Below are 26,917 nucleotides of genomic sequence, written 5' to 3'. Positions count from 1 at the left end.
TCTCTTTTCTTTGCCCTCTTCTCTACTTTCCTCCTTTTTCCTCTCTTCTTTCCTTTTTTCTTCCTCCCTTCTTTCCTCCTCCTTTTCCTTCCCCTATTTTTTTCTCTTCTCCTTTCCTTCTACTTCTCTTTCTCTTTGACCTCTTCCTCTCCTCCTCTTTCTCTTCTTTCCTCCCTTTCCTCCCCCTTTTCCCTATCATCCTCTCCAGCCTTGTTTGGATGGAGAGGTAAGTCTTCTGGGCTGTGGAGGAAGAGGAGAAGGTTACAATTGTCCTACTGCTGGTGCTCCTTTCCCTCCCCAGGTGGGCTGAAGGGCTAGGAGGACAGGTAAGCCTCACCTTTCAAAGGGCTGCTCTGACCAGGTTAAAGGAAGGCCTTATTTGGGCCTTGACATTCAAACACGGTGAGCAACACACCATGGCTAACAGTACTGAGACAGTTCCTGCTGTCGTGGATTGACTGTCTCTCTCTTCTTTTTCCCTTTCCTAGGAAAATTGGGGTGTGTGTGGAATCCTTCCTCACATCTCCCCAATTTGGTGGGTTGGAGAAATCCTGTCCCCTCTTTTCATTTCTTGCTCTGCTCTCTTGGCAAAAATGCCCCGCAGACATTTGAGTTCTGACTGTTTCGGCATTGCAGTGGAATTGGGGAAAGCTGGTTGGTCGTGGTTTTTTTTTCTCCCCTTGCTGGTTGGAATTTAGGAGATCTTCTAAAAGAGGCTGAATCCTTCCCTCCCTGCAGCTCCTCGGGTTGGGGGCTTTCAAATCTATAAACCTCCTGAAGGATTGATTATTTGTTTTCCCCTTTGGGTTGTGAATAACTGGAATTTTCTGGATGCACCTTGTTTTAAAACTATTTCAGAGGGTTGTGTTAAATACAACTGGATTTCTGTGTTAAAGCAGTGCTGGTTGTTAATATTTGACAAATTAATTTCTCATGGGAACACAGATAGTCTACGTTTGTAAAAACTGACCGGCCAACCAGACTTTATGAGGCTTGACGGGAAGGATAGATTTTTGTTCAGGACTTTTTGGAGAGGTGCCCTATGGGTCTGTATTAAGGCGCACTTAGATTGCATCTAAGGGTTTTTTCCATTGAAGATTCCTTCAAATGTCAGAAGGAAATTAGGTGCTTTCGAAAAGAGATAGTAGGGAGCTTCAGTGATCATGGTTTCTAAAAACTGTGCCCTTGTTGGTTTTTTAAAATGTGGAATATGTATTGTAATAAATGTAACAAACATTTTTACTAAGAAACCTGTCAATATACTGTTCAAAAAACGGAATGTGGAAACTTTCAGTCTCCATGTTAGCCATGATTTTGCTGGATAGCTTTTGTCCTTCAGTGGCCTCTCTCTCTCTCCCCCTCTCTTGTAATAGGAGGTTAATTATATTGATTACGTTATAGAACTGGTGCATTACAAATGTAAGTGAAATACACATAGGACAGGTGTTTCCTGGCCTATACTTTGTAGAATGCCCACACTTTTCTATGGAGATAAAAGTATGTGAACTGGAATCTAAACAATATTTAACTTCCTGTCTAGTTCCCTCCCTTTTTTTTGAATGAAATTCAGATACTACTAGGAATATTTGCTAATTCCATTGAGAATTACTAACAAAGCTCGGCACAATTCTTTCGGGAAGCCACATGAATTGCAGAATCAACTTTCTTTTTATGTTTTGTGTGGATTCTGCTTGAGAGTGTTTCACTTCTCTCAAAAATTAATACTTCCATTTAACCAGGGTAAATGATGGGCCAGATTTTCAGCACCTGGCAATGATTAATTGCATTTTTCTGCATTGCTTTCATTGAACTACAAATTAACTTGCATTTTTTAAATGGAAGTCTTGATTATTGAACTACCGTTGATATTCTGTCTTCCTGATCTTCATTAATTTAATTAATTCAACGACTTTTTTCAGAAGTTAAAGGCATTTCAGATGCAAAAGGAATGAAACATTTAAAACTATACAGCAGTGATTATATTGTCATGGCAGGTTGATGCTTTCTACTTTTCTTATAACTTATATAATTGCTGTAAATATATGCCATAAATATTTCTTTAATTTAGGTCTGTCCCTACTTAGCATCATAATAGTACTTTTATGCATTTCCTGTAATTATTTTCAACATCCCTACTTAATAGCAATTCTGTTGCTAACTGTTGCTTTCTTGTAAATGAAGAAGATACTATTAAAGTAGCAATTTCTCTAATGCTAAACAGCAAATTCATGACTGAAGCTTCTAAACTGGAGATTTTCTCAACCTAACCATGATATTGTTAGTCTCTCTGTGTGAGTGGTGAATTCTAGTCATGGTTGACCGTCTTCTAGTCATGGAGGCTGCCTGGAAGAGTCCTGACAGTTTTCCAGGCAAGGTTTTTTGGAAGGTGGTTGCCATTGTCTGCTTCTTAGGGTTGAGAGAGAATGACTGGCCCAAGACACCCACTCATGTGACTGGCTTCCATGCCTTAGGTGGAACTAAAACTCAAGAGGTCCTGGTTTCTAGCCCGATGGCTTAATTATTACACTAAACTGGCTCTATTTTTTTAATCAAATTTGCATGCTGCCTGACTCCCAATGATTGGGAGTCAATCACCAAAGCAAGGAATTCATTAAAAAAACTGATTCAAGAAGATACATTTAAATAAATTATTAATGCTCATATTAAGTGATTTTACCTGCAAATATTTTAGATACAGAATTGTTCTGATGATAGAAAACTAATGTTAACTATCCAATCCAATTCATAATGGGTCTAGTATCTTTGATAGTTTTGCATCTCAATGTGCATTAGCCCTGTCAGCTTGGCCTAAGTTAAGTAGTCTTGGGCTGATTGGAACTTGGTCATGATAGAAACAGCTTATAAAGTAAAATATAAAGCTAGATTTCTTTTTTTTTGGTAATATTTGTCAGAAAACAATTTTCATTACTGACTAACATACTTATAATAAGCCGCCCTGAGTCTCTCGGAATAGGCGGCATACAAACCAAATAAAATCTAAACTTGTCAGTATTCATGTTGTGTGAGAGAGAGGGAGAGAGAGAGAAATCATGCACCAGACATTGTACATATAATTAAGATGTAGTGTCAAAAAATGGGGGGCTTGACAATTCACATTATAACAAGTGATACCTAAGAGTTGAGAATAACAAGGGAGTTAAGGATTTTACAGATTATCTAAGCTTGTTTGTAGAAAGCTGCCATACTGTCTCAGACCAATTAGCAAAAGCTGGCCATCCTAAAATGTACTTTTATGTCTAAAGCTTGAGTTGAAAATTATAAATCTTGGGTAATATTAAGTTAGTGGCATTTTTAACTTGCTAGCACTCCATGAAAATTAATTTTTATTATATAAGTATGGCTATAGAGGTAAGCTGGGACTTGGTGTGTAATCCTTTTGAAATATCCTTGACAAGCTTATTTAGCATTAGGTTGCTAGCTTGCAACGATACTCGTTTAATTTGAACATATCAACTTTCTAACACCTGGCTTCGGTTAAAGCTCTCTGCTCCATATTTTTTTGCAAGCACCTTCAGATTTTCATATCATTATATGCACTATTACATGACATTTTGGATGCTACTGTGTAATATCGTAGGTATAACTGTAATAATTTGCTACCATAAAGTACAAAACAGTTTGCCCTTCAATAGCAAATGCCACCTTTTATGTTAACAGTCAGATTATTTGATTGTTCGAAGCCAAACTGGTTTGTTTTTGAATGGTTTGAATGTTACTTGTAATTTCATTTGCAAGTCTCCAGATGTGGTTGAAGTGATTTGAAAGACTGCATCCATTGAGTATTGTATTGGTCAGGTGACTAATGTGGAAATTTGTTGTGTGGGTATAACGTGTCCAAATGCCATTTTATATTTCAGTTACCTAGCACTGGACAAATTTAAGTTGATTCCTCCTTTTCCCCAAGTATTTCTGTGGATTTAATTCCCTGTTTTGTTCTCTCTTTAAAAAAAAAAAACTTTCATGCCCTTGATGTAGATTTGAGAATATAACAAGGAAAAGGAAATTCAATACAGCAGTAATATTTATTGCATTAGCAGAAGAGCACAGCTAAATACAGTTTGGTGAACAAAACAAACCATTGATCTGAGATGGTTGAACGGGTGAAATTATTTTTAAAAGCTCCTCTTGGATGGTGAGTTTAATTAGCTGCAGAAGTATGGTGATGCACTGTCCTGTAATAGCAAGAGAAACATGGTTTGAAAATGTGAAGTATAAGAAATCACCCTGTTTATTAACGCAAAGACAGTTCTTCTCCAGCCTCCCATAAATTTGATTATAATGGAAGCTTCAAACTATAATAGGTCAGATTTTGAAATTAAACTCATTGGAGCTGTATGTTAAAAAGAAGATTGAAGAGATTACACCCAGCATGCTGACATCTGAGGGGGGAGCACGATGGCTCAGTGGCTAAAGAAACTGTGGTAGTCAGAGAACTGGTTTGAGACCCGAGCTTCGTGACACAGGGTGAGCTCCCGTTCCTTGCCCCAGCTCCTTCCCACCTTGGAAAAAAGTGCAAACGCAAGTAGATTTATAATAGCACTTTGGTGCAAAGGTAACTTTTCCGTGCGCCTTTGGCGAATAGTCATGTTTACACGCATGACCGTGGAAATTGTCTTCGGACAACTCTTGAGTCCCTTGGCCAAGAAACAGATGAGCACGGTGCCCTCAAGTCGGACACGAATATCAGTGTTGACTGATGCAGCATAGTTAGTGATAGTGATCTTTGACACTGAAATTATAAGTGGCCCAGTTGGTTTTTTTTCCCCCCTGGTCATTTTCAGAAATCGTGACGACAAGGTCTCTCTTTATAAAAACGTGGCCTGCATAATATCCATTTGCTTCTGCTATCATTTTATTTTGTTACAGCTGGAAACCAGTTCTGCGGAATAGATGAGCTTTACTCTGGCTTCTTTGCTCCAGTAATCATTTAACACGCGATTACGTGTCATCAAGTCCGTGTTGGGTTTTAAGTGACCCCATGGATAGACTTTCTCCAGGGTGATCTGTCTCCAGAAGATAACTTCCAGTTGAAATGTAGGTGGCTAACTGACTGCTCTACATAGATCAGTGGTTTCTCGACCTTAGCGACTTTAAGTCCTATGGACTTCAACTCCCAGAACTTCAACTCCCAGAATTCTCCCAGCTCTGCTGGCTGGGGGATTCTGGGAGTTTAAGTCCATAGGACTTAAAGTCGCCAAGGTTGAGAAACACTGACATAGATTGTACTTCTTCACTCTTTTCAGTACCCTTTCAACTGATAGACTAATATGGCAATGATTAAATAGTTGCCCTTTTGGGAGGGGGGGAATGTTTTTCTTTTAAATTTTCTTTAATTTAGAGAACTGTGGGAACAGGCTACGTCAGAGCATGGAACACTTCAAAATAAATATCTCTCAGTTATTTAGATTGTACATTGCCCTATTGATCCGATACGAAGTTTCTGTTTAATTTCTCGAATAATAAAAAACATTTCACAGCGAGAGAGTAACTTCCAAAGGTATGCCAAAAAAAAAAGCGGGGGACACATGAAAATAATAACCCAACGTTCTAAATACCTACTTTGGCTTTTGAATTCCAAGTCTGGCAAGAGAATGAAAGTTGACACATGGAAGAGTGATAAAAGAGAGAGATAATAGCCCCTAGGTTGATGGCTAAATGAGATTTTTTCTGGGCGAGAGCCTGCTGAATTCTAATGCAGTACATAGTTTGGGGTTAGTTTTCATTCAGCAACATTTAATCATGTGAGAGGCCACAACTTGCACCGGCTTGTGTCAAGGCAAGCTTGCGTACAGCAGAGATAAAATCCCTTTGGGCCATCCAATTTATAGCTCAAAGAAATCTCTTGTTTCTGGAAGACACTGCTTGAATTCCAAGGAACTATGGAACTAATTTCACATGGATACCTATTTCTTGGGCCTTGTTCCTCAAATTACAGCCCTCTTTTCTGGCCATGAAGCACTCTGCTTTTAAAAGTGAGGTTTCCCATTTCCAAAAGGTTCATGGAAAGAGCCCAAATCCTATCGTACATATTTAATGTGTCTTTTGGAAGCCTATCTGCTGAGTTACTAAATGAAGATAAATGCCATTGAAGCATCTCTTAGTCATCTTTCTGCCTCTCTTTGCGAGTAAAACGATCCATTCTTCAAGAAATTGAACTCACAGAGAAAAAGGGTGTGGTGGTGCATGGCTCCAAGTAGATTCACCTCCGTTGCAGCTGCACAAAATTCTCTCTGGATCAGGCGTGCCTCTCTCCTTACTTATGTCAAGCTCTAGAAATAACTTCTACAAATAACTACCATAACGATTAACTATTAGCTACCTAACAACCAAAGATTAATTTGAAGATCTCCTGTCACTAAAAATATAAAGGGATGTGTAAAGCGACACATCACCCCTTAATGATTTGCTGTCGAATATGCTAAGAACAATTATAGAATGTAGGTTAAATTTTGCTCCCTCCTCGTTCAGGGAAAAGTAAATTTATAACACTCTTCTAAACTGCTGGAGTGCTGCTTACATCCTTTGGAAGAGCTTTTCTCAAAGCTTACATGCCTAGGAGCGAGAGTCAGTGTAGAAATTAAGGTGTTGAATCGGGGGCTCCTCGCTTCTAATTCTACTCCATCATCAGCCATAAAAGCTCTTAGGGCCAGATTAAGGCTGAACCAACAAGATTTTTGTTTTCAGGGAAAATTGGAGAAGTGAATGTGACGTGTGCCACTTTGAGCGCCTGTTATAGAAGGTGAAAACAAATAAATAGGGAAACGATACGATACAAAATATTGTTTGTATTATGCTTTCTCTTTATTTAATATATTCATCACCTCCAAAAGGCACAGCCACAAACAGTACAGTAGCTTTATTAAAACCACTCATTATTCCAACTAATTCATTTCATTTAAAAAAAAACACACACACATAGCCATCATCATTTGGGAGATAGGAAAGAAATTCCCAGATATACAGTAAAAATGTCTGCAATATGTCAAGACAGTTTTAATGGATAACTCAGAATGTTCTTTATAAATTGGAGCATCTTGAAAAGAAGCTTCAAACATTACAAGGAAGGGAAGGAAAAAACCCTTACTGCAAGTTCTTTTCTCTGTGTAACCTTCCACAAATGGGTGCTGTCCAAATGAATTGAATTTCAGTTCTCGTATTTCCTGACATTTGGCCTTGGATCATGTTGGCCAGGAATATTGAGAGGTGCAAATCCAGCACATCTGGAAGGCCACTTGGTTGCTTAGCTCGAGATGTTTGTTTGGTGTTGCTAAATCTTTTACCCTGCCTTCAGTCTCCCAGAATTGCAGCCAACAGTATTCTTCTTTTCTAATACCCAAATGCTAGGAAGGAAACCAAATCTGTCCGTGATCTGTTGAATTCCTCGGTGAAAAATGAAAAAAAGAACGTTACACCCCTGTCCCTCAGAAAATTTCAAAAACCCGAAGAGGGAGACTGAAATGTGCTAACCTGTGGTCGAAAATATTTCTTAGGGAGAATTCTAATTAAAATGTCAGGACGGTTTGTTTTTAACTGAATCGACACATATTTGTAAACTATTCCCAGCAAAGAAGATGCACTGAAGTGAGAGGTGGAAAAGATAGCTAGTCTCTCTATTGGGGCATTTCATACTAAAATAAATTCTCAGATGATTCTTAGATGAACTCATATTGAAGGATGGAAGAATGATCCGGACCACTTTTGACTGTAGGTAGTCCTCAACTTACAACACTTTGCTTAGTGACCATTTAAAACTACAGTGGTACTGGAAAAAAGTGCGTTTTTTTCATGCTTAGGACCATTGCAGCATCCCATGGTCATGTGATTGACATTTGGAGGTTGGCAACTGGTTCATATTTCTTAACAATTGCCATTTCCCAGGGTCATGCGATCCCCCTTTTGTGACCTTCTGACAAGCGAAGTCCGTGAGAAAACCAGATTCACTTTAACAGCAGTGTTTACTAATTCAGCAACTGCAGCAATTCGCTTAACAAATGTGGCAAGAAAAGTCATAAATGAGGCAAAACCCACTTAACTAATTTCTCACTTGGCAACCTATATTTTGGGCTGAATTGTGGTCATAAGTTGAAGACTTGCCTGTACTTTGCAAAATTGGGGCAACGGAATCATGACAGCTGTCAGAAGGACAGGTTGCTCCTTCCTAAAGTGCAGTATTCAAATGAGCGATGGACTTAACTTCAGACATTAATCAGTTTCTTCCGGACGTTTTAATTCAGGCAGTTTTCTAGATTACCCTCTAGTGCAGTGTTTCTCAACCTTGGCGACTTTAAGTCCTGTGGACCTCAACTCCCAGAATTCCCCAGCTGGCTGTGGGATTCTGGGAGTTGAAGTCCACAGGACTTAAAGTCGCCAAGGTTGAGAAACACTGCTCTGGTGTATTTCACTTGTCTCCAGTCACCTGGCTCTTCCATGGCGATTAGGAAAGCTTGAGGTCTGACTCGTCTGGAAGGCACCAGGTTGGCGAAAGGTGGTTTAGAATAATGGGCTATGTTGTATTTCAGGAATCCCCCCCCCCCATCTCTTTGTGTCTTAATTAGCCCGTCGGTGCAAGGATTTCTATGCCCAACTGATTTGTAGATGGGCATTATTGCTAATTATCTTATTAACGGTGAACTTTGAAAAACGGTTGGATGACATGTACATTTTGCTTTTCATTCCTCTAGGATGCCACTGTCTACAATTTCCCTGCTGTTCCAGGATGTCTGTCTAGGTGTTTGTTTATGAGTCTGCATGGACTTTTCACAAACACTCCATAATCCACACAATTAAAACCAGACAAGGCTGCTTTATTACATGATGTTGTGTTAGAATGCCACACCATCTTTATACCATCTTTAGCTGTGCAATATAAACTTAAGTTCTATAGTTCATCTTGACCCATGGAATAGAAATATATCAGTTGCAACTAGGACCATCACATTGTTTGCGTATAGTGACAAAGCTGGTTTCCACAGTACTGTAGAGTTATATCACTATTAAAATATTAATTGCCCTGAACATGCAATTTGGTTGTAAGCAAAAAGAAAAAGGAAAGAAAAAAGGATAAATATTACTGGGATAATTCACAACAAGTAAATTTATCACACTAGGTCTTGGCTATTTTGTCATTTTAGATGTTCTGAATACAATCTGCTTTCTTCATCAGTGGTTAGGCAGTAAGTTTACATTGCAATTTCTTTTGTTAGCTCCGTCTTTGTTAGTGCAGATCTACTCCATACAAACAGAGTATAGATTCAGATTTAGAGTAATGCTGTCATATTTGAGGAACAAAAGTGCATTACATAGGCTGATACAGCTTTAGTTAGAAAAAGACCCTCCTTCATAATGGCATGCATTGTTATGGCTACCTTACATTCTGTGCAGTTTTGTTAAGGATGCAAATGTTTAGAGGCATAGATAAAAAGTACCAAATTAAGTTAAAACACAGAATTGGTTAAGAACTGTGTCTCTGTCTTTCTCTGTCTCTGTTTTTGTCTCTCTGTCTCTTTCTCTCTCACACACACACACAAACATGAGAGTTACTTATAAACTCTCAGAATAATTCCATTTTCCAAGTTATGACAATAGGTATGGAAACACCAGGACAGTCACGGGCCACACATTATTTTGATACGCCTGAGGGTCTTGTTTCACCCATTGATTTCCAAGGGTTTAAAGGAACTGTACCTATTATGTTTGAATCCACATAAATCAACTGCCAGAAATTCCTTTTTTTTTTTGTTTTAAAGACAGTTTAACATAATGATTTGCTTTTATTATTATTTTAAAGACAGTTTAACATAATGATTCGCAAGGCTGTTCAGTCACAATAGAAGATGCTAAAGGCCACATTTCCCGAATGTTTGTATCACAAGTGGGCATAAATTATGCTAGAACAGGTTCATTCAAATGTAGCAATATCCTCCACTCTCTCTTCTGAATGTGCCCTACAAACAGATTTCCTGTATTCCAGCCTTCTGACTCCACTGCTTTGTCAGCATGAACAGACGAAGGTGCAAATATCTTTACTTACCAAAAGAATTGGGTGAATAGAAAGTGATCTGCCAAAATGTGGAACCAACAATCAGTATTTTGCCTAGAGTAGATGTTTCGGTACATGTGGAAATTAGTTTTCTTATCAACTGATTTATCTGGAAATGAGTTTTTGCTGATTGAAAACAGGAAAAAAAAGCCCCATGATTGGGATTCATATGTATGGAGAGGGTTGATGTCCTCTCTTCAGTACTCCTGTAAAGGCGCATGTAGAATGGGAAGGTATAAATGTTTATATGAATAAGTGGATTGATTTTATATGAATAAATTGAACAGTAGTATAAAAATAAGAAACATTTCATCATTTTTAACTGTGGAATGGTTTTCTTTTGAAAGGAGGGGAGACTGTCCAATGTCAGTTATCCATTTGACTAGATAATTTGCAGAGATTTGGATGCTTTCTGAGGGCCACAATATAATCACACTCTCCTGCCTCAAAAAGAAAGCAAAATTGCAAGAGCTTTTCTTGGCAACAGTATGAAAGTAGTTTGTTGTTGTGTTCCTTTGGATGGATATGCGTGTGTGTATCTTTGCAGGCTGACTTGAAGTCCTGACATTTTGTGGTTGTCTTCTATTCAAGATCTGATCCTAGGCTTACAGTACTTAGTTTAAAAAAAAATCATTTGGTTTTGGCCGACTGCAGGATCAGTCTGGATTTACACATTCTTTCCACTCAGGTTTTGTTCAAGAGCAGGTTGTTAAGTGGCGAGTTTCCATTCTCAAATGTTAACCAACATTGGAGATGTCTTGATGAAACTAAAGCTTGGGGAAGTGCTTGGGTTTCAAACGTGACCCAAATGTTTGTATCTTTGACCTCGGCCGATACATCCCGATTCTTCATTTTGTCTGTCCCTTATGGGTGATTGTACAGCGCTGCCCTGAACCAGAACTTTCAATGAACTATTAAGTATGCAAAACATTTTTGGCAACTGAAATGAAACTTGGAATCTGAGTTATGCTTGCAAGTGGGAGGAAGAACATACATCTCATACGTGGACAACGTTTGAATTATGCAAGCAGCAAGCATTTTAAATCTGCTTTAAAAAAAATTCTACAGCACTTCCTTCAGGTGACATGGCTTATTGAATAACAGAGAGGCTTGCTCTCAGGCGATGGAAGAAAATGAATAACCAACAAAGGTGACTTAGACCAGGGGCCTCCAACCTTGGCAACTTGAAGCCTGGCGGACTTCAACTCCCAGAATTCCCGAGCCAGCTTTGCTGGGAGTTGAAGTCCTCCAGGCTTAAAGTTGCCAAGGTTGGAGGCCCCTGACTTAGAGCCCTAGAGGTTCAGCTTCAACTTGTCTTCCCTTCTCTGTGGAAATCTGAAAGAAATATTAGGAGCCTGAATTCACTTTTGGATTCAGCACCCGCATTCCCTTGCTGCTTTTGTTGATTGGTTAATGATTTAGGTAGGGGAAAAAAGAGAGAAAGGAACCAACATACAGATAGTCCTCGACTTACAACCACAATTTCAGTTGTTAAGTGACACATTTGTTAAGTGAGTTTTGCCCCATATGACGATCTTTCTTGCCGCAGTTGTTAAGTGAAGCAGTGCCATTGATTATTTAGTAACTCGGTTGCTAAGTGAATCTGGCTTTCCCCATGTGCTTTGCTTGTCAGAAGGTCGCAAATGGGGATCACATGGCCCCAGGACACGGCCACCGTCATAAATATAAGTCAGTGGCCGGGCAAATGAATTGTGCTCACATGATCACGGGGAGGCTGCAAAGGTTGAAACTGTGAAAGACAGTCGCAAGTCACTTTTTAAAGTGCCGTTGTAACTTTGAACGGTCCCCAAATGAATTGTTATAAGTCAAGGACTGCCTGTAATGTCACAAATGACAATCATGTGATCCCAGGAGGCTGAAAACTTGGTAAATACATGCCAGTTGCCAAGCCCCAAATCACACAAGTGTGGATACTACAGTGGTTTTAAGTGCAAGGACCGGTCATAAATAACTTTTTTCCAGTGTTGTCATAACTGTGGATGGCCATTAAACGAATGGCTTCAAGTTGAGGACTACAGGTAATTAATTTTCCTCATTTTCAAGTGCCTCCCATGTCAGAAATGGCTGTATCTGCTTCAAGAGAAGAATACTACAATGAGGGTATTATGGCAAAATAAATTAGGGACTGGAGGCTAAAACATATGAAAAATGGTTGCAGGAACTGGTTAAGTCTAGTTTAATGAAAAGAAGAACTAGGGGAAACATGAGAGCAATCTTCCAATATCTCAGGGGTTGCCCCAAAGAAGAGGGAGTCAAGCTGTTCTCCAAAGCACCAGAAGGCAGGACAAGAAGCAATGTGTGGAAATTAATCTAGGAAAGAAGCAACTTAGAACTGAGGAGAAATCTCCTGACAGTTAGAACAATTAAATCAGTGGAGCAACTTGTCTCCAGAAGTTGTAAATGCTCCAATTAGAAGTTTTTAAGAAGATGTTGGATAACTATTTGTCTGAAGTGGTGTAGAGTTTCTTGCCTAAGCAAGGGATTGGATTGAAGACCTCCAAGGTCCCTTCCAACTCTGTTATTCTGTATTCTAAATACTTAATAACTTCATATGGAAGAGAGTCAAGAGAACCTTTTATCAAATTTCAGCTAAAACTTAAATCTGATTTAACATTCTGGGGGATTTAAAGTAGGGTGAAGCTGTTTCTGTTTGTCATAATTTCTTCCAATTAAATGCACTTAGGTGTTGTTTTTTGAAGCAGGGAAGGTCAGTGGTCATCTATAGATTTTTAATTGTATTTATTGGTGGTATATTATATCACACTTTTCATTAATATTGTACAGTTGTTCAAATTACGTCGCCAGTTTGGAAATCAGGAAATAAATAATTGTAAGAACACAGCCTTCCATTGGGTATAGAATTACTAGAAAAGAGTTTCCCTCCTAAATAGGTCACTGATGATTTTGAGTTTGGGGAATTGCATATTATGCAGATCTGAAAGCCATTACGGGAACTTTGGTTCACTGAGATAGCTTTAAGTGTAATTAAGCTGGTAATGTCATAGGTAAAACTAAAAATAAGTATTTCCTGAAATGCAGTGCAGAAATGCTGCAAGGATTTTTGTTGGGTCGGGGGGGCTGGGTAGGTGGTAAAGTCTTCAGACGATAGAATGTACAGATGATCAAAGTCAACCCTGAAATGTCTGCTAGTGAGGCTTCCTTTTTTCCTCTTTTGACTATCTTTCCATTGAGTCTTTAATCTGTTACTTTAATAAAGCACTTGAAATATAATTAGGTCCCAACTCTGTTGAAATGGAAATTGTGTCTAGTGTGGATAATGCTAAGCGTGATGAGTTATTTTAAAATTTTTGGATGTGAGTGCTGTTAGACTATCAGACCTGAATTTAAGTGGCTACGAAGGTGTGAATAAATCCTGAGGAATTCTAGCTTAATGGATGAGTAGTGAGGATCTGCTATTCTTTAACAGCTAGCTGAATTGCTTTAAACTTCGTATAAATAGATCTTAGACAGTACTACACAGTTGATACTATTTTAATGCACAAAAGTTATATATTGTCATCTCTCCAGTGGACATTAGAACATTGTAGCATGCTGCTGTTGAATTATCAGATTATATGTTACTGTAGTTTGTTTTTTTTGAACGATTTAGCTTGGTATTTTGTGGAAATAGAAGCAAATTCTCAGGTGGCCTTAAGACAGGTTCCTACAAGCCCACGTATCCTACTCAGGAATTACAGTGGTGTCTGTAGCATGTACGACAGGATAAAGTCCTTGGTACTATTCAGGAGGATTAATACTGCCTTTTAAGTTTATTACAGAAAATGTTAGCATTTCAGATAGCTACAGAGGTACAAAACATTTAAGTTTCAGGCCAGAGCTGGACAGAAATTGGTAATAAATCCTGATGTCAATCCAATGTACATCAACCACCATTGGCAATGAGGGAAAAAAGATAGGTCCTTTTAGTCTCCTGAAAAAACTACTTCCCTCCCCAAGATGGGTGTTGATCAATTGTAATCGAAATTGTCATCTGTGAGTCTAATGGGCTGCATTAATGAAGGGGAGGAATAATATCTTGAATGCGTTGTTTTATTCAGTCTTCTTTCCTGCTTCCATCCCTCTATCACCGACCGGACGTCTTTGATAACAAGATATTTTTTGGGCATACATAAGAGATTGTTTAGTTAGTCCTGCTTTTGGGGTGATAACGTGGTTTGATCATTCTGGCTCTGCTAATGATATCCATGTTTACTTTTGTTGCAAGAAGAAAATATCTGCATTTTCTGTTGAGCTATTTCTTTCTGATGTTCCTGTAGGTCTCGTTGAGCCTTAGAATTCAATTGTGAGGATGGTTTATTTCAACGTTTAAAGCATGGAATGAAACTTGTGAATTGCTTAGAAGCAAAGACCATCTTGATTAGTTGTGGCTGACAAATCGTTCACACCACTTGCTGATGTTGGTTGCCTTTCCAAAATTCTTTTTTTTCTAATTCCTTGTGGCACTTCAGAGTTCATAAAAAGATGAAATAATAGGGTCGGAAGGGATTTTGGAGGTCTTCTTGTCCAATCCCTGTTCCTTACACAGGCAGGCTGCCAGGGAGCTGACCAACACTAGAGGTAATGGAAGTTTGGAATTTCCAAACTTTCCACCAAATCAGAGCCAACTCCAGGGTTTTGTCTGCATCCTAACTTTGCATCTTTCTACTCAGCTGTTGATCTTGGCTTATGGCAGGCTCTCTTTTTGCTTTTCTTCCATTACTGCAGAGATAAAAAAAAAAAATCTTTCCCTGGAAGAATGAGATTGAATTTTTGCAACCTGAGTTAAGTGTTACTTGACTGGGTTTTTTTCCCTTTTTCTTTTCATCTCTAGCTCTCTAACCTGCAATGGTTCTCATTCAGTTTATACTATGATAAAAGCAGACCTTGTGAACAGTGTGTATGCACCCAGTAGTGAAAACCCATAGTGGTTTGGGCTGCTCTGAGCGTAGAGCAAATTCTGATTTTGCCGTGGGAATTTAGGAGTTCAGTAAGTAGCAAGTATTACACGGGAACCATTAATCAAACAGATTGTGCTTCATAAAATGAGCCTGTGGCTTTATAACCTGTCCCCACTGCACACCCAATTATTGTCAAGGAGGCCTTCCCCAGGAGTTCTCACAATTTGCAAAGTGTATTGGTAAAATCCACATTGATTGGGAATTCTGGGAATTGAAGTATGGGTTATGCCGAGGGCATTCAGTTGGCAGCTGCTTTTGTAAGGAATCAAATTCTAACTTGAGGAAATGAAGTATCTGTTGGTCCATTCTTGGCTTGCAGTCGATAAGACATGAATAAAAGAAATAACAGTTCTGTTTTGACTGAACCACAATCAGATCTCATGAAGTAGTCAAATTAATGTTCCTATGTTTAGGTGTTTCTGCCAAAGATGTGTTATTTCTGTAAAACCAAATGAAGAGAGCGGGGAGAAAAAGCGAGATTGCAGATTCTTTAGCGATGAAAAAATCCAGCTCTGGACTATTTTAATGTGATCTGGTAACTAGGATACAGTACTGTTTTTTTCTTCTTCTTTATGGTCACTTGAGAGGCTAAACTAGATATAGGTAGTCCTTGACTTACAACAGTTTTGTTTAGTGACCATTCAAAATTACAAGGGCACTTAAAAAAAGACTTACAACCATTTTTCACCCTTACGACCAGTACAGCATCCCTGTTGTCATGTGATTGAAAATTCAGAGGCTTGGCAACTGACTCATATTTATGATGATGACAGTGTCCGGCGGTCATGCAATCCCTTTTTTGCGGCCTTCCGACAAGCAAAGTCAATGGGGAAGCCAGATTCACTTAACAACTGGGTCGCTAATTTGAACACTGCAGTGATGCACTTAGAAAATGGGGCAGAACTCACATAACAAGATTTCTCACTTAGCAACAAAAATTCCGGGCTCACTTGTGGTTGCAAACCGAAGGCTGGCTTTATGGTGGCAGTAGATCCTTCAATTTAAAGTTCTGGCCTGATTGTGTGTAATTGAGAATATTGGGATAATCAATTCCCAATTCACGATTTAGCTTTCTATAGTCTGATCAGCTACCGGAGAATCATAGAATTGAAAATGGCCTTGGATTTCATCGAGCCCCCCCTCCCCTCCCCGGGAAAGGAATATTGGTGACAGCAGCACCACTAAGGAGTAGCTAATGATCCTCTACTAAATGCCTCCAGCGAAGGTGAATGGATCATCTCCTCACTGCTATTCTGTCAGCCCTTAATCTTCTCTTCTCCAGGCTAAATATAGCCAGCTCTTCCAACTGTTTTTCCTAACGTTTCAATTCTACCTCTTTTGCTATCCAACCCATTCATCTGCGAGTGGCCTTACTTATTCTGTCTTTTTCTTAAAACGTTTCATCCAGACCCGGGACACCGTTCTCCAGTCGTATGACCTAATAGTACAGAACGGAGCTACTTGGTTAAAGCAGCTTTAGATGGCTTTCACTTATTTTGGGATCCCATCCCACTGCTGGCAACGTTGTTCAGTTTGCGACTAGCTTAGACACCTCTATCCTTCTCTCATATAAAAGGTAAAGGTTCCCCTCACATATATGTGCTAGTCGTTCCCGACTCTAGGGGGCGGTGTTCATCTTCATTTCAAAGCCAAAGAGCCAGCACTGTCCGAAGACATCTCCGTGGTCATGTGGCCGGCATGACTCAATGCCGAAGGTCCACGGAACGCTGTTCCCTTCCCACCAAAGGTGGTTCCTATTTTCCTACTTGCCTTTTTTACATGCTTTCGAACTGCTAGGTTGGCAGAAGCTGGGACAAGTAACGGGAGCTCACTCCATTACATGATGCTAGGGACTCGAACCGCCGAACTACTGACCATTTTGATCGACAAGCTCAGCATCTTGGCCACTGAGCTACTGCGTCCCTAATATGCTTATATTATATTATATGCTAATATTCTCTCATATTATATTATAATATTATATTATATGCTAATATTCTCTCTCATGCACCCCCGCAAAGCCAAGCACCATCTCTTGGGGCTTTTTTTGCTATCCAAATGCAGAACTTTTACTTTCTGTTATATTTCAGTGGGTTGGATGCGGCCCACAGTCTTAAGCCTGTCAGATTTCACTTTGTACTCCCAACTGAACCCTGATAGCAAAAGTAAAGAAGCGATAAATAAATATATATATATATATATATATATATATATATATATATATATATATATATATATATATATATATGGTGGAATTAAAGGAAACCAAATGTGCAGCAGGAAGGAGACACCATTCCTTTCAGCTATACATTCATTTGTCTAAAAGTCTCCTTCAAACACATGACATAGTTTTCATTGTTCAACCTGCGTTTTTCTTTCTCCGTGTAACTGCAGATGTCAAGGAATGAATGCTTTCCTTAAATTAAAAATGGAGGAAGCACTTTGGATGATTCAGATGAAGCTTAAAACCCTATTGTCACACTCCTGTAATGGGGAGAAGGTGGCTTGTTTTGGCCCTTCTTATTGACTTTGCTATATAAATGAACCTTCGTGTTCAGGGTTCACGTTTAAAGGCCAGATGTTGGCAGCCAGTGGGTGTATTTGACAGAGCAGGACGGGAATGGATTTTCTGATTAAACAAATCTTTGGTCTTCGCTTTCAAAGTCTTCTTTATGTTTCGATTGATGTGCTTGCTCATGCATGCACAAGCAACAGCCCTCTGAACTCCCCTATCATGAGTGGATGCTGGAAGTCAAAGATATTTGTCATTAAATTCTAGCCAGAAAGTATTTAAAAAGTACATTGCAAAAATAAGGGTATTGTAGTCCAGGTAACTGACCTGTAGGGCCACAGTTGTGCCCAAAAACGTACGTTGCTAAGTGAAACATTCATTGAGTTTGCCACAGTTGTCACAGATGTCTCTTGCCACATTTGTTAAGCAAATCATATTTTTTTCTTAAGTGAGTAACATGGTGGTTAAGTGAATCTGGATTTCCCGTTGATTTTGCTCGTCAGAAAGTCGCGCATGGCCCTAGGCCAGCGCAGCCGTCATAAATACGAACCAGTTGCCAAGCATCTGGATTTTGATCACGTGACCCCGGGGATGCTGCAGCGGTCGTAAGGGTAAAAAAAACGGACATGTCACTTTTTTTCAGTGCTGTTGTAACTTTGAATGGTCACTAAATGAACTGTTGTAAGTTGAGGACTACCTTTATATTGAGCACCTGCAGGAGCAAACGGTGTGTGCGTTTTAAGGCCGTCGATATGCTCATTGCCCATAAGGAAAAGTACTTTTATAGAGAGGCCGTTCCGAAGTTGAAGTTAGAGGTGTGCGACATGGTTAACTTCTGAAACATTACTCGCAGTAGAATTGTGAATAAAAGAAATTGTGCCCTGAGAATTGTTCCACGTGAATGCTTTTCAATCGATCTCATAATTTCAGCATTTCACAATGTTTTTGTTTAAAGGCAACTGGTTGAATTTTTCAGGCTGCTTCTTCTGCTTCCGTCTGTAATGTTATCGTTGGTTTCTTTTAGAGACCAAAACCTTTTTTTTTTAAAGAATAGTACCTCTGTGATAATACTAAGTGTTCAGTCCTTCTGCCGGAAGAACAACTTTTTTAAAACTCTAGTAAGAAACCACAAAGCTAGCTGGGAAATGCTTGAACCTCAACAAGGTTTCAGTTTGATCACACAAGCCAAACCTTGTCTGAATTCTCAAAATCCTAGAAACGACCAATTTTAGAAAAGAGTTTCTAGCACAACGTTAAACAAACTTTCCATGGTTTCTCCATATAAATGAATTCGAAGGCAAAAAAAAAAAAAAAAAGGCCCAGGTTTGGGGAAATGTGTGCTGTGCAATTCAGGAAAATAATCAAAACGTAACGCTGCTATTTATTAATCCAGTTGTATGCGTCTCTGAGCTTTTTATACATTGTGCCCTGGGGTGTGTAAGAGAAATCTTTTCCCAGCTTGAGCTGTTTATGCTGAAATATGAGTGGAATCTGCTAACCTTTTTCTTTTTTTTCTCACAGTGCTTTGCGCCAAGAATCTTGCAAAGAAAGATTTCTTCAGTAAGTAACTGAAAATATACTTTTTCATACCTCCCCATCTATTGATGTTAGTAGGTCTACTGATCTTCTGTGTTTCTGCTGTGGGTATTCAAGGAAAGTTTTTCGAGAGTCGGAAGCATAACTGCCTGAAACTTCTACTCACCAGACCATGAAGCAGTGAGCGTGATCTTTTTTTTTGCTGCGAGCTGCTTTAAAGGCAGGTCTCAACTCTGGCGGCGGCTGCCAGCAAATGCATTTCTGCTCATGCTCACTCTCTTCTTTCTAAATTGGGTGAGCCGCTGTAAGCTGCGGTAAATATCTCCTCTCGGGAGAGGTGGCAGGATCAAGTCACAGTGAATTAACCGGGGAATCACCGTTACATTGAGAGAAGTGCAGGTTCTTTTCCCGGATAGGCCTGGTGTGACACACGCCGGAGATCGTACTTTAGAAACCCGGGGGAAAAAAAGGCTTAGTTGCATTTTTGGGAACTTCGGGGAACTTTAAAAATAGCACACCGTGGAATTAGTTAGTGATGGAGCTTTACGGGAAATCCATGTTCTCTTCCAGGGGCATGCAGCTTTTCAATCAAGGGCCATCCAAGGCATGCACAGTGTAGCAAAAGTTGACTGGACCCAACCTTGCTCTAGGTTTGAAGTCTTTGGGGAGGTGGGGATTAAACAGTAGTAGGTTTCAAAAATTGTTGGAACCTACTCTCTGGGTGTGGTCTCTTTTGTGGGAGTGGCTTGCCACCCATGTGACCAGATGGGAATGGCTTGCCGCCCATGTGACCAGATGGGAGTGGCTTGCCGCCCATGTGACCAGATATGAAATTATGAATTAGTACTTAGGTTGGTCCAAGTAGCTATTCAGAAACTCTGGCATTGAAGCATGCAAGTCTTAAAGCTGTCAAGTTACAAGATCCTTGCCAGTGGTGGGTTTCAAAAATTTTTGGAACCTCTTCTGTAGGTGTGGCCTGCTTTCCAGGTCAACCGGTGGAACCTCTTCTAACCGGTTCGGTAGATTTGACGAACCGGTTCTACCGAATAGGTGCGAACTGGTAGGAACCCACCTCTGAGGTTAAAAATGAAAATAGAGACCTTAAGCCAGGACGCCCCTAAAAGAGGTCCACTCCATGCTCTACCCTTTCCATAATAAAAGAAACTCTAAAAATGCTCTGTGCTCCCAGCAACTGTTTATAACATTTCTTCTCACAACTACGAAGAGAGCAGTTGTTAACCATTGTGGTTTGGTAGTTCTCTGCTAGCTTCTTTGGTCTTTGTGGTGACGGGGTTGCTTTCATCCTTTGCAGGGCTCCCTGACCCCTTTGCAAAGATTGTAGTGGACGGGTCTGGTCAGTGTCATTCCACCGACACCGTGAAGAACACCTTAGATCCCAAGTGGAACCAGCATTATGATTTGTAAGTCGAACTGTTCCGCAAGCGGTTTTATTTATTTTTCTTACATAAGGTTTTTTTTTTAATCTGATCTACTGATTACATTTCTATGCCACAATCAAGACACGATCGTTTATCTTTATTTACACGAAGTGTTCACAACCTTGTTCTGTACCTAGGAGCCAGGGCCTCAGGTAACTTGACAACGAGAGAGAAATAACTCAGGGAATACAAGTCGGTTACCGAATAGACTTAAGAAAGCCCAAATAATCCATAAGATAACAATTCCTTCTCCATCTCCGCTCTTACACAACTGGTCATCTAAAAATGCTTCACACCAGCAGTGCTGATCCGAAGTAATTTTGAGGCAGGGCCCACTCCCCTGAGGATCATTATTAGTATGTTTTGTTAGAGAATGTTGTTGTGTCGTAATTTGCAAGACTTAATTTTGGGGCTTGGGAATTGAGGTATCAGCTAGACTCTCAGGCACTTATTTTAGGTGTGCCCAAGTGACTATGTCTTCATGTTACTTTTGCAAAGCCCCTCGGTTGAAAAACATCGTGTCTTATCTGACTTCTGGATCCCAGAAATGGAAGCCTGTATCATTTTTCCTAGAAACCCTTGCCTAATTCCTCCGCTGTTAGGAACCGAAGGTGTCTCTTGTGCAAAAACGACTCTCCAGTTTTAAGAAAAAGCAGCCTTTCCACTTGAGCTCTGCACTTTTGTAGTTTGTAATAAGGTTGTCTGCAATTAACCAATGTTTGTGTGTTATCTATTTAACATGCTGTGCAAATTACAGTAATCTAGTGATTAGCTGCATGTTTCTCTCCTTTTGATGAAGGCGTAGTCGTAACCAAAGCATGATTCAAATGGGTTCACAAATGGGGAAGTTGTACCATAGCAGACAATGAACCTCAGTTAAATCTCCTCCTCCTCCTCCGACTGATTATTCTAGATACGTTGGGAAATCAGATTCTATCACCATCAGTGTCTGGAACCATAAGAAAATTCACAAAAAACAGGGAGCTGGCTTCCTGGGATGCGTCCGACTTCTTTCTAATGCCATCAGCAGGCTAAAAGATACGGGATGTAAGCATGTCTTTACTGCCAAATGTTTTCTGGGTTGTCTTGGGCAATATTTGGGGGTCCCTGTTCTAAACCCTGATTCCCAATTGTATAGATTCTCGGCTGAATGTTTTGCCTCCCCCTTGTTCGTTTCAGATCAGCGTTTGGATCTATGCAAACTAAATCCCACAGACACTGATGCAGTCCGAGGCCAGATAGTTGGTAAGAAGGAATATCTTGAACGTGATAAATTAAAATATAGCTGGGGTGTTCAACTCCGGATTAACAAGCAGAATGCCTTTATTGAATTATACCTTTTAGTGTGACTGAGGTGGTAAGAAAAAAGGTCTTCCTTTTTAGACTGCCCCCTAGTGTGACAAATTTGCTCTCCTTTTGCACTTATGGAGGGAAAAGAATTTTCAATTGCATGTTAATATGGAAGGCTTTGTGTTTTAGCCAAAGTATTTTTCAGACTGCAATCTACATTATTGGGCAGTGGCTGCTTTGTTAATTGTTTTTAATTGCTAGTGACCTTGATTCCTGAAATTTTAAGGAGGGCCTAGGAAAAGAAGCCTTACTATATTCTTCTTTTCCCCCTTTTTGTCATTAAAGATTGAATGAATTATTAGAATACGAAAATGTACTGCCTCTTAAGTTATCCCAGCAAAGTACTCAGATCTGCCTTCGTAGGAAGGAACTCTACATGTGGCTCATGGCCAAATACTTGAGAGTCTATAAAAAAAAAAAGCATCTACAAATGCTTGCCATGTCAAATTAAACCGCTTTCCCAGAAATGTTTTTGTGTTTTCGTTGCTGTCTTCTATTTGCGTACTGAAAACTTTTTCCATTTTGTTTCTCTTTTTCTCATTCCAGTCAGCTTGCAGACACGAGATAGGATAGGCACAGGAGGGTCTGTGGTAGACTGCAGGGGGCTCTTGGAGAATGAAGGGTAGGTATCCTGCCTTCCGATCAGGTTTGTGGGGTCCTCGGTGCTCTGTGAGACTTCCGTGTCTTCTTGCAGTCCTTTCATTTCCAAACTGCCTTGCTTTATCTGGTCGAAATGGAATAGAATTCAGTGTTCTGCCCTGCATCGCTAGGGGTGCAAAATTATTCCCCTTGTGATGATTGTGGCGCAGATATGCAAACTATTAAACATATTGTGCGAGATTGTCCCACTCTGGTCCCCTAGAACAGTGTTTCCCAACCTTGGCAACTTGAAGATGTCCGGACTTCAACTCCCAGAATTTCCCAGCCAGCATTCGCTGGCTGGGGAATTCTGGGAGTTGAAATCCAGACATCTTCAGGTTGCCAAAGTTGGGGAACACTGCCCTAGAAGATCTGCATGAAGCCATGCTGTGATGGCCTGGATAGCTATGAGGCTACTGCTGTACCCCCATTTTATTCATAATTTTGTAGGCCATGTGTCTATGGCTACTTCGTTCCTGTCATGTTCTCATCAGGCGCTAATATCGTAATATTACGATATTAGGGCCAAGGTGGCGCAGTGGTTAAATGCAGCACTGCAGGCTACTGCTAGATCAGCAGGTCAGCGGTTCAAATCTCACCGGCTCAGGGTTGACTCAGCCTTCCATCCTTCCGAGGTGGGTAAAATGAGGACCCAGATTGTTGGGGGCAATATGCTGACTCTCTGTAAACCGCTTAGAGAGGCCTGAAAGGCCTATGAAGCGGTATATAAGTCTACTGCTATTGCTATTGCTATTGCTAAATAAAAGTTCCAAATTAGGTAACATCATCCATCCTCGTGCACTGATGATATTCCCGAGTCGGGTCATGAAACATCTGAAAGAAAACCACCAGTCTCAGACAGCACTAGTTCCACCCTGAGCTACAAAAGTTCCCTTCTCTCAGTTTAAGAATAAAAGCTAAATTTAGCTATTGGGTCAAAAAAAAAAAAACCCCAAAAACACAATTGCAGCAAAGAACAAGGGTTGAAAAGTCAGATCGCTTTCCCTAGGCATTTTATCATCATTAAGTGAGTCACTGAAGGAAGCGTGGTCATTTAAGAGATAAATGCAAATTTAGCCTCTGGCACCCATGTCCTCGCCCCCCAAATTTTGCAGTTGTGAACAGGGCGGATTTAATTTAGATTGATTTAAATCAGGATTTAAATCCCTAGTAAAAAGGCTTGATTTAAATCAACTCAATTTAAATCGTAATTTTTAAAGAGCCACTGTCATCTCTGTCCCACAGCGGCTCCTCCTCTGACCCACTGTTGACTCATTCCCAGTTTTGCAGATATACAGCCTCACGCTACATAACTAAGTTCCACTTCATGCTGAATAAACTAAATTATCCATGTATCTTAAATAGAAAACTATCTTTAGATAGATTTTTTTTACTCCAGAAGCATTTTATTAAAATAAATGTGATTTTTTTTAAAAAAAAAATCCGATTTAAATTTTGAAAAAAATCTTTTTAATTTTTTTTAAAAATCATCAATTTTTATCCACCCTGGTTGTGAATCAGCAGAGTTTTGTGTTTCGAGCTAATTTCCTTGGTTCTTGGCTTCCTGGGAGGGAAGGTCTGCTTGGAAAGGCTGGGCCCCTTCCCCCTAAAGCCGGTCATTCCAAAGCTTCCTCGGGGAATGTGGGGCAATCTGTCCACTGAACCAGCTTCCCCTCCTCTCAGAACGGTTTATGAAGACTCGGGACCTGGGAGGCCCCTGAGCTGCTACATGGAAGAGCCAGCCCCGTACACGGACAGCACAGGAGCTGCCGGCGGAGGGAACTGCAGGTTTACGGATACCCCTGGCCAGGATCAGACCCTGCAGGTCCAGCGATTGCGGGGTCCTGACGTAAGAAGCCATGTCCAGACACCCCAAAATAGGCCCCACGGTCATCAGTCGCCATCGCCGGATCTGCCTGAAGGCTACGGTGAGTTTGGGTAGGGGGTCAATGCCCATTCCTATCCTGGCAATCCCAAGGCAAGACCAAATGGTTCAATTGTCTTTTGGATTTGCAATTGTTCCTTTATTTTTTAGGGCCGCCCAGAGTCATTTTGCATAGACTGTCAGGTGGCATATAAAGGAAGGGAAGGAAAAGAAAGGAAAGGGAGGGAGGGAAGGAAGGAAGGAAGGAAAGATAGACAGGCAGACAGACGATAGATAGATAGATAGATAGATAGATAGATAGATAGATAGATAGATAGATAGATATAGAAATATTAGATAGATAGATATGGATAGATAGATAGATGATAGATAGATAGATAGATAGATAGATAGATAGATAGATAGATAGATAGATAGATAGATGATAGACAGACAGATATAGATTAGATAGACAGATAGATATAGAGAGATTAGATGATTGATATATAGATAGATAGATAGATAGATGGATGGATGATAGACAGATAGATGATAGATAGATGATTGATTGATTGATAGAGAGATAGACATAGAGAGATAGATATAGAGAGATTAGATAGATAGATAGATAGATAGATAGATAGATAGATGATAGAGAGATAGATGATAGATAGGTAGACAGACAGACAGATAGATATAGAGAGATTAGATAGATGATAGACAGACAGATAGATAGATAGATAGATAGTTGCAGCTGGACTGCTGCTCACATGGCCTGTTGGCAAGGCAATATTAAAACTAGATTCTTGAGGTATTTGGGAGGAAACCATGCAAATCTTTTGCAACTCCTAAAACAGCTGCCCAATAAAATGCGAATGACAAACAAATGAGATGTACATTGCTGCCATAGAGCAGTGGGTTTCTGAATGAGCGGTAAAAAAATTTTTTTTCAAAAAGCGAGGAAATTGTAATAAACTCATTGACATTCCTTTTCTCCTGTCGTAACAAGGACAGAGGTAAGGGAAGCAAATTAACTGACGTTTTCAGCTTTAGCTCAGTTTTACCAGGTCCGGCTTTAGCCACAAAGGTTTGTGAGGGATTTGTGCGTTTTCTCTTCTTAGCCTCTTCTCTTTTCCGTCTCTTTTAGAGCAAAGGACAACAGTACAGGGACAGGTTTACTTTTGCATACACAAACTGGGGTCAGCACCTGGCACGATCCCAGGATACCAAGGTAGGTGCAGTCGCTGCTTTGGAGTTCATTTCGATCACAGGTGTCAAACTCAATTTCATGGAGGGCTGTATCAGGGTTGTGTTTGATCTGGAAGGGGGGGGGAGGTGGAGGTGGGCATGGCTGGCTCGACGTCACTCATGCACAGCACTTGAGCTCTGTTTTCACTGGCAGAGGGTTGCAGGAGGCCATCCCAGCCGAAAACGGAGCTCGGGGGGTAGGTGGGTGGGTGATTTCCACACCTTTTGGCTGGCAGAGGCACCTCGGGCTGGTCCTCGGTTGTTTCTTTTTTTAATTATTATTATACATTTTAAAAAAAATTTTAAACATAAGAAACAACATAAAAAATATTCTCATCCATACATACTGTAGAAAGTGTATCAGTTGGTTACAAAAGACTTTCGTGCATCTCTTCCACAGTCATCAAGCATAATTCATATTAAGTCAAGTATTTTAACTCAAATATTTATACATGTTACTCTTACACCTCCATTTATGTTTGACTATAATTATTTAAACGTCCTTTATCATAAACTATACCAAAATTTAATACATAAACACATACTGGCATTTCATTTAATATTTCTAAAATCCTCCAATAACACTGAATCCTTATGTCCTATTCTAGCTAAACATTTCCAGGGAGGTCCCATGGGCCAGATCTAAGCACCCCCGCGAGCCGGATCCAGCCCCCGGGCCTTGAGCTTGACACCCCTGGTTTAGATGTTTGCGGGAAGTGAAACCACAGGATCCTTAGATTTGGAGATTGACATGTCCTCTCTTTTCTGTAGACATGTTCAAATAATTTAAAATAATGCTGGCATTGAGTTAAATCTAGTCCCTCTTCCATTTTTTTTTCTTTTTGCAGAGACCTTAACAGTGTGAATTGTGATGAACTTGGACCTCTGCCTCCAGGCTGGGAGGTTAGAAGTACGGTATCGGGAAGAATATATTTTGTAGACCATAACAACAGAACCACCCAGTTCACAGACCCAAGACTGCATCACATAATGAAGTAGGTGGCCTTCCAGTTGCCGCTTTGGTTTTTGAGGCTGAGGGTCAGGGCAAAGTTACCGTATTTTTTGGAGTATAAGACGCAGCTTTTTCCCTCAAAAAAGAGGCTGAAAATCTGGGTGTGTCTTATACACTGAATACAGCATTTTTTGCCTCCCGAAACCCCGCCCCCTTCAACAAAATGGCCATGCATAGCTTGTAGGAGGCTTTCAGAGAGCTCTTGGGGGCTGGGGAGGACAGAAATGAGAAAAAATGGACTGTTTTTTGCTTAATTTTGCCCCCGGCCCCCAGGAGCA

The 26,917-nt window shown here is 40.1% G+C and overlaps 1 protein-coding gene across 1 annotated transcript in view; it reads left to right on the top strand.

Moving 5' to 3' along the window:
• Positions 1–26,917, top strand: part of SMURF1 (SMAD specific E3 ubiquitin protein ligase 1) — a 47,644-nt gene that overhangs the window by 1,080 nt on the left and 19,647 nt on the right. The window contains 9 exon segments of the mRNA XM_032230966.1: positions 19,073–19,111; positions 20,400–20,508; positions 21,440–21,573; positions 21,706–21,771; positions 22,423–22,498; positions 24,199–24,443; positions 25,527–25,559; positions 25,562–25,610; positions 26,476–26,622. Of these exon segments, the coding sequence (XP_032086857.1) occupies positions 19,073–19,111; positions 20,400–20,508; positions 21,440–21,573; positions 21,706–21,771; positions 22,423–22,498; positions 24,199–24,443; positions 25,527–25,559; positions 25,562–25,610; positions 26,476–26,622 (898 nt within the window).

Source organism: Thamnophis elegans, chromosome 14 (assembly GCF_009769535.1).
Source record: "Thamnophis elegans isolate rThaEle1 chromosome 14, rThaEle1.pri, whole genome shotgun sequence".
Lineage (NCBI taxonomy): Eukaryota > Metazoa > Chordata > Lepidosauria > Squamata > Colubridae > Thamnophis > Thamnophis elegans.
Note: the sequence above shows the minus strand (reverse complement) of the source record. Positions and strands in the feature narration are given on the sequence as shown.